Source organism: Hylaeus volcanicus, chromosome 6, assembly GCF_026283585.1.
Source record: "Hylaeus volcanicus isolate JK05 chromosome 6, UHH_iyHylVolc1.0_haploid, whole genome shotgun sequence".
In the NCBI taxonomy this organism is placed as follows: domain Eukaryota; kingdom Metazoa; phylum Arthropoda; class Insecta; order Hymenoptera; family Colletidae; genus Hylaeus; species Hylaeus volcanicus.
In genome coordinates, this window is record NC_071981.1 from 5,023,746 (window position 1) to 5,036,740 (window position 12,995).

General features: G+C 33.9%; 2 protein-coding genes across 3 annotated transcripts; one reads left to right on the forward strand and one right to left on the reverse strand.

Annotated features, from left to right (window-relative positions):
- Window positions 1-2: 2 nt before the first annotated feature.
- On the reverse strand, window positions 3-4,503 carry LOC128879066 (uncharacterized). Its single transcript, XM_054127881.1, has 4 exons — window positions 3,675-4,503; window positions 2,942-3,091; window positions 1,862-1,996; window positions 3-1,732 (listed from the first exon to the last, which is right to left on the reverse strand). The coding sequence occupies exons 1-4, from the start codon at window positions 3,820-3,822 to the stop codon at window positions 1,641-1,643; spliced, it is 525 nt and encodes a 174-aa protein (XP_053983856.1). The 5' UTR covers window positions 3,823-4,503; the 3' UTR covers window positions 3-1,640.
- Window positions 4,504-7,596: 3,093 nt separating this feature from the next.
- Window positions 7,597-11,400, forward strand: LOC128878622 (prion-like-(Q/N-rich) domain-bearing protein 25). 2 transcript variants are annotated; one of them, XR_008457451.1, is made up of 12 exons: window positions 7,597-7,733; window positions 7,804-7,983; window positions 8,100-8,240; window positions 8,318-8,458; window positions 8,591-8,746; window positions 8,847-8,987; window positions 9,090-9,212; window positions 9,308-9,598; window positions 9,709-9,828; window positions 10,013-10,159; window positions 10,428-10,699; window positions 10,892-11,400. XR_008457451.1 is itself a non-coding variant. In XM_054126947.1 (12 exons), exons 1-12 carry the CDS (start codon window positions 7,616-7,618, stop codon window positions 10,981-10,983), a joined length of 1,809 nt encoding a protein of 602 aa, XP_053982922.1. In that variant the 5' UTR covers window positions 7,597-7,615; the 3' UTR covers window positions 10,984-11,392. The 2 variants fall into 2 exon arrangements, 1 of the variants encoding a protein (XP_053982922.1); XM_054126947.1 differs by having other exon boundaries at window positions 10,428-10,586; window positions 10,892-11,392.
- The last annotated feature ends 1,595 nt before the right edge of the window (window positions 11,401-12,995 follow it).

Consider the following 12,995-nt stretch of genomic DNA (forward strand, 5'->3'; position numbering starts at 1 on the left):
TCCTGCACACCTATTTGGCGCGCCCCGAAAAACACTCTGCGCGGATTATAGCGCTAAAAAAGATATTTTAGAAAAGCCATTGCAGCGAGTTTAATTTATTTATTGCATTTTGTTTGTCTAAAATAATCAAAGTACTTTTGTAGAAAAAAATAAACGAAACTAGCGTTATAAATAATTTATGAACATGATTTTTCAAAACGCAACAGTATCCAAAAGGAATTCTAATTTAATTGTGCAGAAATTGTTTGTATCAGTAACAAGTTTGTACAGTGGAGATAAATTATACACTTTACTATTGTACTGTTATCGAGTTACAAACGTTATAAAATGCATTATAGCTAAAAATAAGCGCTCCTGCGGCTTCGTGTGCTGATAGATTTTCGAATTAGTGTAAATTATTTCTATATAATTATTACATATCTCGTTTTATACAGTCATGTTGATAATTGAGTCATTGGCATATAAGAACGTTGCATGTATATATGTCTAATAATTATAATTTATAATATATGTAACATATAATTAAAAACAAAGTATTTCTTGAGACACCATCGCGTTTACACGTACAGTATTTCCTGTCAAAGGATTTAATAATTTATTACTATATATCGTAATCAGTATTGTTGGATTAAGAAAAATATCTTCTACTTTTCGCTATGATACCTTTGGTCACCTAATATACATAATTTGTTTCTTTTTTTGTAAATGATACTTGTGTCTCATCCTATGGAATTTCTTATTGTTGAAATAAAGTAAACATATGCATACTTAAACACTAATCCGAATAATTTAACAAACAGATAATTCTATTCAAATATTCATTCTTTCATTGAAACTAATGCAAAATTAAAATTATATTTGTATATAACCACAATATTTATTTGAAGTTGTCATATGACCTCATTCTACATATAGTGTAATAACTACATGTATCTGTATAAAAATTTAAATATTGAGAGTAAATTTGTATAATTGTACTAAATAACGATAGATTGTATGAATTGAAATTGTGTTAAAATTCACATAAAACTCGCTATAATATTTTAAGAGGAAATTGTTCATGAGTAAAATATTCATCTATGATACAACATTATGATTTTAGTTATAAATAATGTTATACTTTCCACGTATACTTCCTACGTATGTTAATAGTGTACGGTTAGTTGCGCTGAATAAGCATAATCTCATGTTGTTACAGTTACTCGTATTGTTAGTACAATATTGTTGTTTAAGAGTAACAAGTTTTTACTGACGAGGCCTAATCAGTACGATCACTGGTGAAATTTTAAGTTCGCAATTTTATATTTGGCTAATTCGTGCAAGAATTTTCGTTTCTTCATTTAAATATTTTCAATTTTTATTGAAATGTTAAAATATTAAATATACATGCCGAAGTCCAATAGAAAGTATACTTAATTGGATAGAATGATTAATTGAGGCGAAAGATAAGCACACAAAATATTACCTAAAAAGTATATGGCTTTGTGTGATCGTATTAATTTCGCCATGTTTATCGATAAATACAGTATCGTAGTTTTAGTCGATCGATATTTTGAAAGAATTAGCATATATGTCTATATATATATAATTTCAAGTAAATTAATATTTCATAATATTTTTCTCATTAATACATGGAAATTTTATAACGTATTTAAGAAACTAACGTTTCCCTTTATGAGACTTAGAATTGCTAATAGAATTGTCGTATGAAATGTAAAGATGGCTGCACTTCCTGTGGAAAAGAATACACAACATTCATTGTTGTAAGGCTTGAGTAATACTAGTTAAATATAAAAAAATAGAATCATAATTTTATAACATAGAAATAATAAGTACGACTTCCTTTTTAGAAGATACACACCATTACAAAGTAAAGGACTTTCTTCGTAATATCCATCTCGACAATAACAACGTTTTCCAGACGTGCTATTGGCGAGTAGTGTGCAACTAGCACCATCTACGCATTCAGAATCGTCGTTGCATAGAGTACGCAATGCTAAAAATGAACAGCCTGGTTATTATGAATGCATTAATTAATTATAAAACATTTTCAACGCTACAATCAGTCATGAATGGGGTGAATGATAGATTTTCCTAAAGGGAGAAATCAACAGTTTTTTTCTGTAAAAGGTCACCTTAGCCTTCAACCTGAATACAACAGAGCATTCTTACGTCAGAAATTTCTTTAAGTCGTGTAATAAATACAAAAAGTCACTGTATGCCAAATGTGCCTAATTCTCGCTGAAGTTCGGTGCGTTTTAATTTCACTCAGACACGCACTTTCACGCAAATCTGATCTCGACATGACTTTTAGCGGTCGATCAATTTTCACCTATGCTACAGTATATGTATAATTTTGCACAGAATTGGTTAAACTTGAATAGTCTTAATATAAGAAATACTGTTTAAGATTTTCTTGTAATCAAACGATACTATTACATTCTCGAATTATTTGTATCAAGGTTTCACGTTATACATTGAACTTATTACTATTAAAATTATCCACATTATTATTTATACGTTGACACTAGTCTTTAAACGATCTATATACAATATTTATTTAAGACATATTCGTTTTCTAAGCTTGTGTATACTTCAAAATACGAGGAAAGGGGTGCTATGTATATGGCAAGCCGCAACGATACCCTTAAAGCTTTCCAATTTGCATAGATAATCATAGACCAAGTTCCAACACCGTCATACGTTCACATATTGCAAGCAAACACGTGAGTATATGCAAATGTTAGTTGCTTGTGCCTTACGGCATTCAATTTTTTTTTACGAAAGTCTTCCTTGTCGTTGTTTTCTCTTTAAAACTGAAGCGAAATGTTTCTAAATGAAACTGTTTACTGAAATATTTACTGGTATGTTTCGACACCCAATGCGTTTCGAAAAAGAATTTAAAAGAAACGCGATTATCTATTTTTAAAAATTGAATTACCTTTGAATTTGTTGGTGCACGCGCCATTTTGAGGTGCAGAATAATCGCCGCACAAGCAACGAGTTTTTCCATCTCGAGGGTCTGACACACATGTTGTGTTTTGTATACCAGCGCAATCAGACTCTAATTTGCATTCGCGAGCCTTCCCAACTGTAATTAAAAATCACATCAATCTAATTTAATACAATTTGGACGAATAGTTAACGTAGCTGTACGTGTTTATTCACACAACAAATTTATATTAAAAATCAGTACTTTGTCATAGTATTTTTTACATAAGAAATTTCTATTTCATATTTGTTGTAATATTTTTTTACATTATGCATATATTTTTCTTAAACTTTACTGTTCCCAGAAATACAGGACAGAGTTAAACGGGTTCCATCACAAAGAGTAGAGAGCTTTCTGCTATCTTCGTAGGTTGCCCAAAGTCAATATTATTTTCGAAGCTATTTTTTTCTTTGGTTTTTGCGAAGTATCTAAAATTAACAACCGAGCGACGGTGAAGTTGGAGAGTTTCCGTTGACGACCAGCAGTATTTCGTACACTTTTAGAACGCGTAAATAATGATTTTTGCTTTTTTCATATTTATCAGTATTTTTTTAAATTTTATTATTATTTTATTATATATATATATATGTTCCAATAAATAAATGTATGAAGAAATTCATTGCTTGCATTGAAAGAAATTTTATTCTAATTAACAAATTTGATCAAACTAAGCGTAACAAACCTGGCGTAGGGGGTGGTGGTGGGTTTTGATTTTGATTCTGTGGATTAGTTTTGCCAAAGGTGGTGAGCGCCCAAGTGGAGGATGGCGATACAAAATACACCAGTAAAAGGAACGTCGCAAGTATGTGCGAGCTTCTTCCCTTTTTCATTTCTTATGAGTTTACTTGTTGCACTGACCTTTCAAAGATATGCCACTCAAACTGTACACTAACCACTCGATTAAGAAGCTTGTAAAATTACTACGTAATTGAAGACAGAAGACACTTCCTCTTTCTTTGAAAATCTGTTACCAGAACAAATTCAAGGATTTCACAGGATCTTCTTCAACTGTTTCGATATACACTGATATCTAAGTTACTGTTACTGTTGCAGTCATCAGTGATAATAAAAAAAATATTTAGGCAAGGGTTTCGTCGCACTTTCGGGGTAGTTGTTCCTCAAACTGTTTGCTTTTACGCTCTATTCGAGAACTGCGTGTTACAAGGACGTTGGAAGGCCTTTTAAGCCTTTAAAGTAACCCTACCCCCCACTTCCGACTCCCATGTGCTGCCACCACCATCTACCGAAGTAGCACCCTACATTAAAACGTGGTTGGCCTACACGCCGCCGAAGAATCGGAGTATGCTTTGATTCCTTCAAGTTTCGATCGCAGGATGTGGCCTAAGAGATGTATAGCAATCTTACATTGAAATAAACCATCCTAAGTTACATTTGTTCAGACATACTTTAACCTTCCCTTATACATATAGATCTTCTCCAATAGTTCTCATCCGAGTCTATTAGATAACAATTTTCCATATCTAGTCGATATTATAGTTATTAAAAAACTATTGTAAATGAACATGTAAATATTACTTTAATTTATTGGGAATAATGTAAGATAATAAATAGCGTTGTTTACTACTAGCAATTACAACAATTTCCACTTTTTTTTATAAATTTATAAAGAAGGCATTTTATTAGTGTACCTTAGAGTCTCTAAAATAATGAAAATATTCACGCAATTTTCTTTTATTTTGCAAATTGACAAATTCACTAAAAATGCTCTCGTGGGACTCACGAACTTACGCATTCGAACGTTTCACAAGGAGTAATAAAAGCCTTCGCCTAACACGAAACGGAGTTATTTTCTTTTGAAAACTACCGAGTTTAGAACTACTATTTTTATTACTTTCATGGAAAAGAAGTGGTTCGGGAACGACGCTACCCTTCCAAAATGCGTGTTGGAATTATTCTGACTGCTGTACTCGTTTCCCAGGAAAACTATACATATAGTGTAGGCGGTTTCTTCAATCGTTACCTGTTCCTAAGTATAACTAAAAGAATACTTGAGTATATGGGTCATTCCACGCCTAATCGATCACTTTTTACGCTCAACGTCAAGGATTTTCATAATGTACAAATATGACATAGTTTACGTTATAGTAAAGTAGTTTTACTGCATTCCCATTTATTTAACAAATATGGAATATTGTAGTGTGCCATTTCCAATATTGCAAATATATTTACTACTTTCTCCGAAAGGAAATTTTTTGTGATAAATGTCTAGAAATATTCAACAAAGATAAGTTGGAGTCTGACCTTTTGTTGTTATGTACTACAAACAAACAAATGCTTTGTTCAAAGTCTATGTTTCGTTTCGGATTATGAAGCTAGTTGATATATTACTCGCGTTTAATATTTAATTTAATGATAATTTTAGTAAAAATATATTTAAACTCTTGATACAATATACAAAAACTGTGATGAATGTGTGAAAAATCACAAAGTCGATCACTGTCTCGAGGGAAATTGTTCACGATAACCTGTGTTTCGTTTTGCACAAGTCACGTAACCTTAACGGTCATATAGCTCCCATATCCACTCGAAAATCAGCCTCTACTTAATACCCAGCTTACCGTCTAGGGTTATTAATCTAATTACGGAGCGATTCATTCAACAAAAAGTTGAACAATTATTAAGTGATTCTGGATTCTCTGAAGGAGATTCTGTTGCAAAGTGATGTCGTCACCGAAGGTATAAATAGTTTTTCTTACGGCAATAAACCACTCGAACATATGTTACCACTGAAAAATAAACAGCTTTTGACTCGAAGACTTGTTCCTCCGGTTGTCGTGTGATTACATGGATCAAGTGTGTTAGAGTATGTGTTTCTGCACGCTAAGCGTGTCGAACCATCTTCAAGCAGCAATTTAGGCAAAGCTGTTGACATATCACGAAGATTTCGTAACAGTTGGCACTACTTTTAAAAGAAATATTTGATACTATTTTTAATAGACAATTATTAAGAATGGGTCATGAATATTCATGATACGGTTCATTAAACATGTGTTTTACGAATAGAATAGTTACGTCTTCATGAATGCGATAGTTGGTTAGTCGATCATTTATGCACACTCGTAATCGAATCATCAGAGTCTAATATTGCGTGTCTTCCAGAATGAACAGTATAAGGTCATGTAGTGTAGTTAATTCATCCTGCTGTTTGGAAGTAATGGAAATGCCACTAAAGAACAAGAAATTTGGAAATGTCGTATAAAGTGAGGTATAAATAATAAAAATGTACTTAAATTGCATCACATGAACAGCTATTAGGGTAAATTAAAAGATTTCATAGTTTTCCTTGTGCCTGCCAATATCCATTTATATACATTAGCTGCAATAACTCAAAATTAATTTCTGACAATAGTTAAATTAATCATTAACGATATTTGTTTAAACAATGATCGAAAATATGATTTTGTGTTGTAATATTAATATTTTACGAATTCTTGCTTCGATTTATTCAACGGTCACTCAGATGAACTGACGATCTGTTACTCTCTCTCTAAATCCCTTCCACTTTTGACAAGTATGAAAGCATGTTACATCTCTGCAATCGTTCACTCTGCCCGGAATCTTCGAGGGATGAGGAGATCCTGACCAACGTTGAACTAAGGATGGCCGGGGATGACCACAGCTGACCACTGACCACTGACCACTGACTTGCGTGGTAACACGCATCTGTCTATGGTACGCTCCGGATCAGAAGTCTCTCCTGTGAGACATACTTGTTGGCGGATCCCATGTCTGATACGGACACTAGAACATAAATATCAGTCGAAATAATAAAATACTTGTATAATATTTTTTAATTCTCTACCTCTATACCCAATTTCATCGAAATCAGTGTGTTATAGTTGGATGACGTTCATCGCGATCTTTTAAATAGATCCTAATATTTAATCAAATCACCGTCAAATTACAAGCCACGTTTTATTTAATCAAATTCCCTCCACAGTTGGTCTGACGCAAAATGCAAATACCCCACTCACTTCCCTGTGAAGGTAATCAATTTATAGCACATCATAAAACGTTGTAAGGGTTCTGTGCGTTATTTGATAAGCATCTCTTTCAAATACATGGTAAGACTGACCTACTTCACCACTTCGTAATCGCTGACCAACCAATTGTAATTACCTATTAGCCAACATATAGAAACGTTATCACACTAACTCTGGTGTAAATCGTTATATATTAGCATAAATAAGTTCAAGGTCAATGCGCAGCCGTGTAAATGATGTATTAATTATTCTGTGACATGATTTTGTCATAGAATGGTAAGCTTTATGAGTGCTATACGTAATTAAAAATATGCGTGCACTAACTAAATAGAGGTTCAGGAGAGAACTTATGCACAATAAATATTCTTTGATTTGAATTTACACGGTGCATGCTGAACTTTTTTTACTTTTTCTATATCCACGATTTATTTTTCCTCGTTATTTGTATTACACATTAATTATTGTTTATGGCGCAATTTTTTTGTTTTCGACAGTTCGATATACAAAAAACTGTAAGATTCCGACAACATTCCTTTTTTCTGATATATTGATAGATCCATTGATAGCGATGCAGGTGTTCATTTGCTATCAGATATGGGCCGCTTGATAAAAATCGTAGATGAGCATCACTTCACAAGTTTGTCTACTTCAATTAGAATCTTTCGTGGCAAACATGTCCCGAACACAAAATATCATACTTTGTTTCTTATTTATCACGCAGTGTTCCTTTACCAAAGGTATGTGAATATTTACATATATATTTTCATCTCTCTTCGTACAATATATAGTAATTTTTATAAACATTAGGATCTGCGTTTAATACGAAATTGTCAGAGGGAAACGTTGCTATTCAAGAAGAATTCACGGATATTTGGAAATGCGAAACTAATTTTGATTGCACCGTAAGTAATAGTAGTTGTGTCAAGAACGTATGTCAGTGTCAAGGAGGATATGATTTCAATGGAAGTATGACGTCGTGCATTAAAGGTAGGATACAAAACAATATTCGTTTAAATATGATCATTTAATGAAAGATCAAATTAATCGAATCAAATTTGACTATGGTAATTGATACATGAAATCCATTTCTGGAATATTAACAGTGGCTACTACTTACGGCGATGATTGCACCGAATCAGTACAGTGCTCTAGGCATTTATACAGTGGTGGAATTTGTGAAAATAATGTCTGTGTGTGTGCTAAAGGATATTACTATTTGCATGGGAGATGTAATTTGTATAAAGGTATTTCGCGCGTTAAACAATTTCGTAAATAATATTTTTTTGCCAGATTTTCCACGAAGAGATTTTCCTTTTCGCAGGATTACATGCAACATGTCTCAAGGACTCTGATTGTTACGTGAATTCAGTTTACGGGGCATCAATTTGTCAAAATGGAATTTGTGCATGCAGACTTGGATTTTATCAACGAGAATACAGAACGTGTCGTCCAGAAGGAAACAGTAAGTTGAACTTCTTTCCGAAAACAGGACAATATGACTTTCAAAGAGGAGTTAAGATCATTTCTGACTAAGAAATTAATATTTTCGCTATTGCCAGTGACAATAATATTTTTAAATTTTTGTACTGCACAGAAGTTGGTGATAAATGCGTGATAAACAACGATTGCACATTTAACAGTACTGCACACTGTGATGATTTTAAGTGCACTCTTCCAAGTGCAGGAAATACTACATCACAATTTCTAGAAGACAAAAACGTTGTTCACGAGAACTCTACAGATAAATCAGGTTTGTAATATGGTATTTAATTATTAAACCTTATAGTTAGAAAAGGTTTAAGAAATTTTTTCCAGCTATATAAAGTAAAAATTATATTTTTTTCCAATAGTATTTACCATTGACAAAGTTTGTAAAGTAGACACAGATTGCGAGGATTTGAAAAATGCCATATGTGGTCCTCTGAAAACATGTGTTTGCAAACGTGCGTACTTTTTCAATAAGAATAACAGTACAGAAGAGTGTGTCCCAGGTAAATTAAAAATAATTGTTCCTCGTTGCTTCGTATCAGTACTCATATTAATATCAATAAAATTTGCATTTATTAATATAAACGACATAAATATTTTTCCAGAACTTGGAGAACCATGCGATGTTAACGATAAACCTGAGATTGAGTTTTCGGTATGTGAAAACGGTATATGGAATTGTGAACCACAACGAGTTGCTTCTTACGATAATAAAGAGTGCTTAAAAGGTATGCAATATGCAGCTGCAGTTACATACAAATGATATTGCTTCGTGTTTAGAAACCAAATTATTAATAAAAATAATTTTTCGAACATATTACAGCAACTATGCAGTACATGTTTTCTTGTCGCTTTGATAAACAATGCTACATTTTTGGGCCGGATGCAATTTGTTCAGAGGACAAATGTGTTTGCAACGAGAATTCGCATTTTATCGAATCTCAAATGTTCTGTTGGGTGAAGAAGAAACTCGGTGAAACATGTAAAAACGCAATGGATTGTTATGTCAATGAGACGAGTGCTAAGCCAACATGCACACAAAATGTTTGCACCTGTCCTCAAGGAACTAAGCCAAATTCTGAACGAACAGCTTGTGAGAAAATTGTGATAGGAGGTGAGAAATTGCAATTCGAAAAGATTTTCTTTAAAATCGATTGTATATTTATTTTCAATTTTCTTCTATCAAATACTACGTTTATAATATTAGTATATTTCCTATTAAAGCTATCGATTCTAACTGTACGACAAATAAGGATTGTCCCCTTGAAAACACGGAATGCAATTCAAATCGTTGCACTTGCCAGAAAAATTATGTTGCTGTCTCAATTGACACATGCCTACCACGTAAGTTTTAAACCTGTAGTATTACAAACAATATAGAATTATATTGTTAGTAATATTAAAAGTGAATACAATTTCGTTTTATTCAATAGTTGTCTGTTTAATATACATTTCATGTAAATTCATACATGCGTACTGTTAATCGCATACAAATTGAAAAAATGAAATAATGGTTTCATGGTTTCAGTTGCGTCCTTTGGAGAACCTTGCGAAAAGGACATCCAGTGTTCTGTCACAGTGTCCAACGCAATTTGTTCAGATGACGATTTAAACAAAACTTGCACCTGTGCCGAAGGCTATCATCGTAAATTCGATAACTGTTATCAACGTAAAGGTGAGGATGTAGAAACTTGAAATACATAGAACAAAGTTACACTGTTTCAAGGGGTACGCGTAAGGTGGGACAATTTTTTTTCAAAATCATTCTTTAAAGGGATTTCAAGATCCAGAATTTCACAATAATATCGTCATGAAATTCCTTAACAACCAGAATCATGTATAACGATCTCTCATAAGCGCCCAAAGAGGGAAATGGGAAAATTGCTGGCACAGATGTTCAAGTGAAGCCAAAAGAAATGTTGAAATTGATTTGTTTCTTTCAGTTCTCGGTGAAAAATGTACGAATCTTGGGGTATGTTATCTGGATTCCAACATAGATCGTGTAGTCTGCAAGAATGGGCTCTGCGCATGCGATTGGGGCTACATTCGAATAAACGCGACTGTGTGCGAAATAAGTCCGAACAAGCAAGCTTACTTTAACGGTAAGTGACCTTGACTCGTGACCGATCGAAAGGCTTCCTTGCATTTGATTTTGAGAGGTCGAAACTTTAAGTAGCAGTTTTTTGAGTCGCGTAGGAAACTCTAATGCGGCAAGGTAATGTGCTTGCAATTACGTCTCGACTGGTCGCATGTCGCTTCAGAAGTTGCGTTGCCATTCTTACGATCGCGAATGCCGATAAAGAGTATCTGCAAGGCGACACAACCAATTCGAAGCAGACTATTACCATGAAGAGGTTTTTTTCTTATTCTTATATATATATATATTTTTTTTTTTATTCCTTCGAAGGAATCGATTCAGGTGCATCTACTATCAGGAACATTTCAGGAGGATTACTGCCAATACTCTTACTGCTGATGAACTTACACAAATTAATATGAACATTAATTGAAAATTAGCAAACCTTTATGGGCAAAATAAATGCAATAATAAATGTAATAGCTACTGTTTTCATTAATTAAAAAATCCTGGATTAAGTACAATGCAATGGCGCCGTTTGAACTTTTTACAAAGTTATGTCAACATCTGCGAGCCAACTGTAATATATGCATTATAAATTATTGTAACAATGAAAGTTGTACTATGGTAATAAATTAAGAAGATGGGAATATCGATTACGAGGAGAACTTATGAGATGCAAGTTTCGAAGATAAGAAAGTAGGCGTGTTAGAACATTTAGAAGATTGCTATGTATTGGAAAGAGTCAATGTAGGACAGGAAACGATAGTAGAGGGAAGAGCGAATCAAAAGGTAGAAGGTTAAACCTTAACTACTCTCAGGGCGCGCCAACGGGATATAAATTGTTGCCATTTCGATGCCAGCGGGATGCGAGAGATAATCTACAATCTAACCTTTCTTTGATATACTTTCTTTGCCAGAAATTCGTTACCTAAATATTTCGTAAAACATTTATTCCTCGTTCCAATCCTGCCTGTTATTCCATTTTAATTAACAATCCTCGACAACAGTTGCAACGCCGCTGTTGAGGATTTAATAATAAGAAGAAAATGGCGATATAAGGTGACAAGATGGAGGTGGAGAACCTTGGTGACGCTTGTTATGGGTGTACGACATCGCACGGTCATTTAGCATACTATTTCAACGTTGATTAGGTGTTGATACGAATCTCTTACACAGAATTCGTGCCTGATACCCCGTAGTGGGCTAACTGACTATGTTTGTGGCAAAAAAGATGTCGTCATTGAGAAATGTATGATTCCGTCAGGGATCTAGGTGCAAATTACAACGCGTGGTTGAACTCTAACGAGCATAAATCTTGGTCAGTTTATATACAGGGTATGCACAAAGCTTTCTCCAAGTGTTTACTTGTTTTCGAAGCTGTATTAATATTGTTAAGGGTGAAGTTGTGTCTTGCACTAGTTTTTAAATTTCTTATGTAGTACTCAACAAGAAAATTAATCCATGTTATCCATGTTTAATTTATTTATGAGGCAAATATGTGATTTCATTAAAGAATATTTATGATTCCCAAATCTCCAAAAAATTCGCCCATAACAATATTCTCGCATTTGTTCAAAGCAAGATACATTTGTATTCTTTTAGGTGAATCACTCTGTATGTTGTTCTGAAACAAGAACGCGGAACGGCAGAGGGATTTGTCGCAACGATTTCCTTGCAGTCGACTAATACACATTGGATCGCGTGCCCGGCATTACCATGTCTTATGTGTCTTGTGTTATGTGTTGCTCGACCACCACAGAGGCCAAGGTCGCCACTGATGATCTCTGACTCGTCTCAGGTGATTATACATCGACCATTCCTATCCACTAACGTCGAAAACATTTAATTTTACCATTTTATGTTTCTCAAAAGTACACATTAAGAGTTGATACATCGAATATAATGCTTGATTTAGCCACGAAGGGGTTTCTTATTGGAAATGTGAGTGATTAATCATGGAGTTGTGGTGTTATTTAAAAAATTGCTAAAAGATCCTTCAAATGTGTCGGTCTAGTGACCTTTAACCCTATCCTACTGGCCAGGGAATCCCAGTGGACTATCAGTGGATGTCTTTCCAGGGTTTCCCCCATGGAAAAGGGTGTCTTCATAGCTTACTGATGTTCACAGCTGAAGTAAGAGGGTTGCTTGATCTGGGCCGATCAATGTTATCGATTACCTGTTAAAATATAGTTGAACGAACCGTTGACAGTGACGGATTTATTAATAGAAGCTCTATAATCCACTTTCTAGTTTCTATAAATATAAGTTCGAAACAAGCCGCCCTCTAGTTTGTAATATTATAAGCCGCCTACGATGTTTGAGGAGAGAGATGGTCCTAACGAGTCCTCTGGCGGACCTAAGCTGAAACACGATTTCCTTTTCAAGGAAAAGGAATATAGCAAAAGTAAACAGGAATATAGGAGCGAAAACC

Coding starts and splice junctions, on each gene's coding strand:
- LOC128878622 (XM_054126947.1), top strand. CDS start 7,616: ATGAGCATCACTTCACAAGTTTGTCTACTTCAATTAGAATCTTTCGTG. Junction 7,734..7,803: donor GCAGTGTTCCTTTACCAAAG/GTATGTGAATAT, acceptor TATAAACATTAG/GATCTGCGTTTAATACGAAA. Junction 8,241..8,317: donor GAGATGTAATTTGTATAAAG/GTATTTCGCGCG, acceptor TCCTTTTCGCAG/GATTACATGCAACATGTCTC.
- LOC128879066 (XM_054127881.1), bottom strand. CDS start 3,822: ATGAAAAAGGGAAGAAGCTCGCACATACTTGCGACGTTCCTTTTACTG. Junction 3,092..3,674: donor ACCACCACCCCCTACGCCAG/GTTTGTTACGCT, acceptor TTTTAATTACAG/TTGGGAAGGCTCGCGAATGC. Junction 1,997..2,941: donor GTGCACCAACAAATTCAAAG/GTAATTCAATTT, acceptor GTTCATTTTTAG/CATTGCGTACTCTATGCAAC.